The following is a 1896-nucleotide window of genomic DNA, read 5'->3' as shown; positions in this document are numbered from 1 at the left end:
GGACAGAGGAAGCACAGATGGCGGGGTCTGGGCAGCGATGGAGGAGGCCACGCAGAGGGTCGGGCCAGGATAGGGTGGCACAGGAAGCTGTCAGAGCCCACAGGAGCTGCTTGCCCCTGCTTGGGAAGGGGGATCAAGGCGTGTTTCCTTGAAGAGAGGACTGTGAGCAGAATCCTGAAGGATGAGTAGGAATGGGCCAGTGAAAGAAGGGAGGGGGAAAGGGTGTACCAGGCCGAGGGAGCAGCAGGCGCAAAGCCTGGGAAGAGTTGAATAGTGTACGTAGCCAAGCGCACGCAGGTATAGCACCAGTGCCCAGAGTGACGGTGAGGGATGGGGCGGCCACACTGGCAGGCCTTGTCAGTCGTGTGGAAGAGCTGAGACGTGGCTGAGTGCTCTAGGGAGCTGTGGCTTCAGTGAGCGGGATGGGTGGGAGATGGGTGGTCAAGCTAGGAGGCCGGGAGCCCAGGGAGGAGGCTAGGCCAGGTACCTGGAGGGAGAGGGATGATGGGACTAGGGCGGGCAGGGGCAGGGGTGGGAGAGGTGCTCAGTCCACTGAGTAGACCAGTCTTAGGGTGATAGGAGGGGAGCATCCAGGTGGGACTCAGGTGGGGTCTCCCCTGCGACAGGAGCGGGGGAAGGAGCAGACTGTGGGTGGCAAATCTGGTGGGTGTGCAGGGTTGGAGATTGCTGGGCGCCAGGGCTGGAGCCCAGGAAGGAAGTCCACTGAGGAGGGATGCAGGGGCTGGAGCCCTATGGGGCAGTGGGGCCCAGGCAGAGTGTGAGGACAGGCAGAGGGAGCGGGCCAGGCCCTGGGTGGCCCATCATCGGCTCCCACCCTCAGGGTGTGCTCCGTGCGCTCCGTGGACGGCTCCCCCACCACCGCCTTCACGGTGCTCGAGTGTGAGGCCTCCCGGCGGCTCGGCTCCAGGCCAAGGCGCTACCTGCTCACTGGTCAAGCCAATGGCAGCCTGGCCCTGTGGGACCTGACCACTGCCATGGATGGCCTCGGCCAGGCCCCTGGTACGCCTGTCCCGCTCCCGTCCCGAGCCCTAACCCCTCATGACCCCTCCTCCCAAGCTGTTGCCCTCCTTGCCCTTGGACCCCTTTCTCTGCTCCCCCAGTCCCCTTTGTCTTTTTATTCTAGTGCCTTGCTTTAAACCCCTCTGACACTTGTCCCTTGTCTCTGAATCCTTTCTCCCACCTGGACCCCTGACTCTTGCACTGTGACCCTGTCCATTACTCTGTGACCCCGATTCCTTGCCCCCAGCAGGTGGCCTGACAGAGGAAGAGCTGATGGAACAGCTGGAGCAGTGTGAGCTGGCCCCACTGGGCTCCTCCAGGGGCTCTCTCCCCAGCCCCTCGCCCCGCATTTCTCTTACCAGGTGGCTGGAACTCCACTTCCCCTGGCGGGAAAGGGGACAGCATGGTGGCCTTGTGGGAGGGGGTGGCCCAGCTACCTTATGATCCCCTGCACTAACCCTCGTCACCCCCTCAGTCTCCACTCAGCCTCCAGCAACTGCTCCCTGTCTGGGCGCCGTGGGAGCCCAAGCCCCCTGCAGGCCGAGGCCCGGCGCCGTGGGGCAGGCAGCTTCGTGGAACGCTGCCAGGAACTGGTGCAGAGTGGGCCAGAGCCCCGACGGCCACCAACGCCAGCCCCCCGACCCTCCACGGGTCTTGGGGCTCCCCTCACTCCACCCAAGGTGAAGGTCAATGAAACTTCCTTCTGAACACAGCTGCCATAGTGCCTTTGGATACCCTGGTCCTGGTGGACTCAGGTGCCTCCTTGCTTCCTGGGTTTAGGGCCAGGGGTTCCTTGGAATGATCACTGTTACTAAGCCCTCATCTTGCCCCTTTTCTGGAAGCCAAAGTCACCCTCCCCTGAATAAAGTCCTCACT

General features: G+C 63.1%; 1 protein-coding gene across 1 annotated transcript in view; it reads left to right on the top strand.

Moving 5' to 3' along the window:
* The window catches only part of SHKBP1 (SH3KBP1 binding protein 1), a 13729-nt gene extending 11833 nt beyond the window's left edge, over window positions 1–1896 (top strand). The window contains exons 15-17 of the mRNA XM_004390852.2: window positions 842–1020; window positions 1268–1382; window positions 1496–1896. Of these exons, the coding sequence (XP_004390909.1) occupies window positions 842–1020; window positions 1268–1382; window positions 1496–1727 (526 nt within the window). The 3' untranslated portion in view covers window positions 1728–1896. The remainder of the gene's footprint in view (window positions 1–841; window positions 1021–1267; window positions 1383–1495) is intronic.

The sequence above is a fragment of the Trichechus manatus genome, unplaced genomic scaffold, assembly GCF_000243295.1.
Source record: "Trichechus manatus latirostris isolate Lorelei unplaced genomic scaffold, TriManLat1.0 scaffold00338, whole genome shotgun sequence".
NCBI lineage: Eukaryota > Metazoa > Chordata > Mammalia > Sirenia > Trichechidae > Trichechus > Trichechus manatus.
This window is presented reverse-complemented; position numbering and strand designations above follow the sequence as displayed.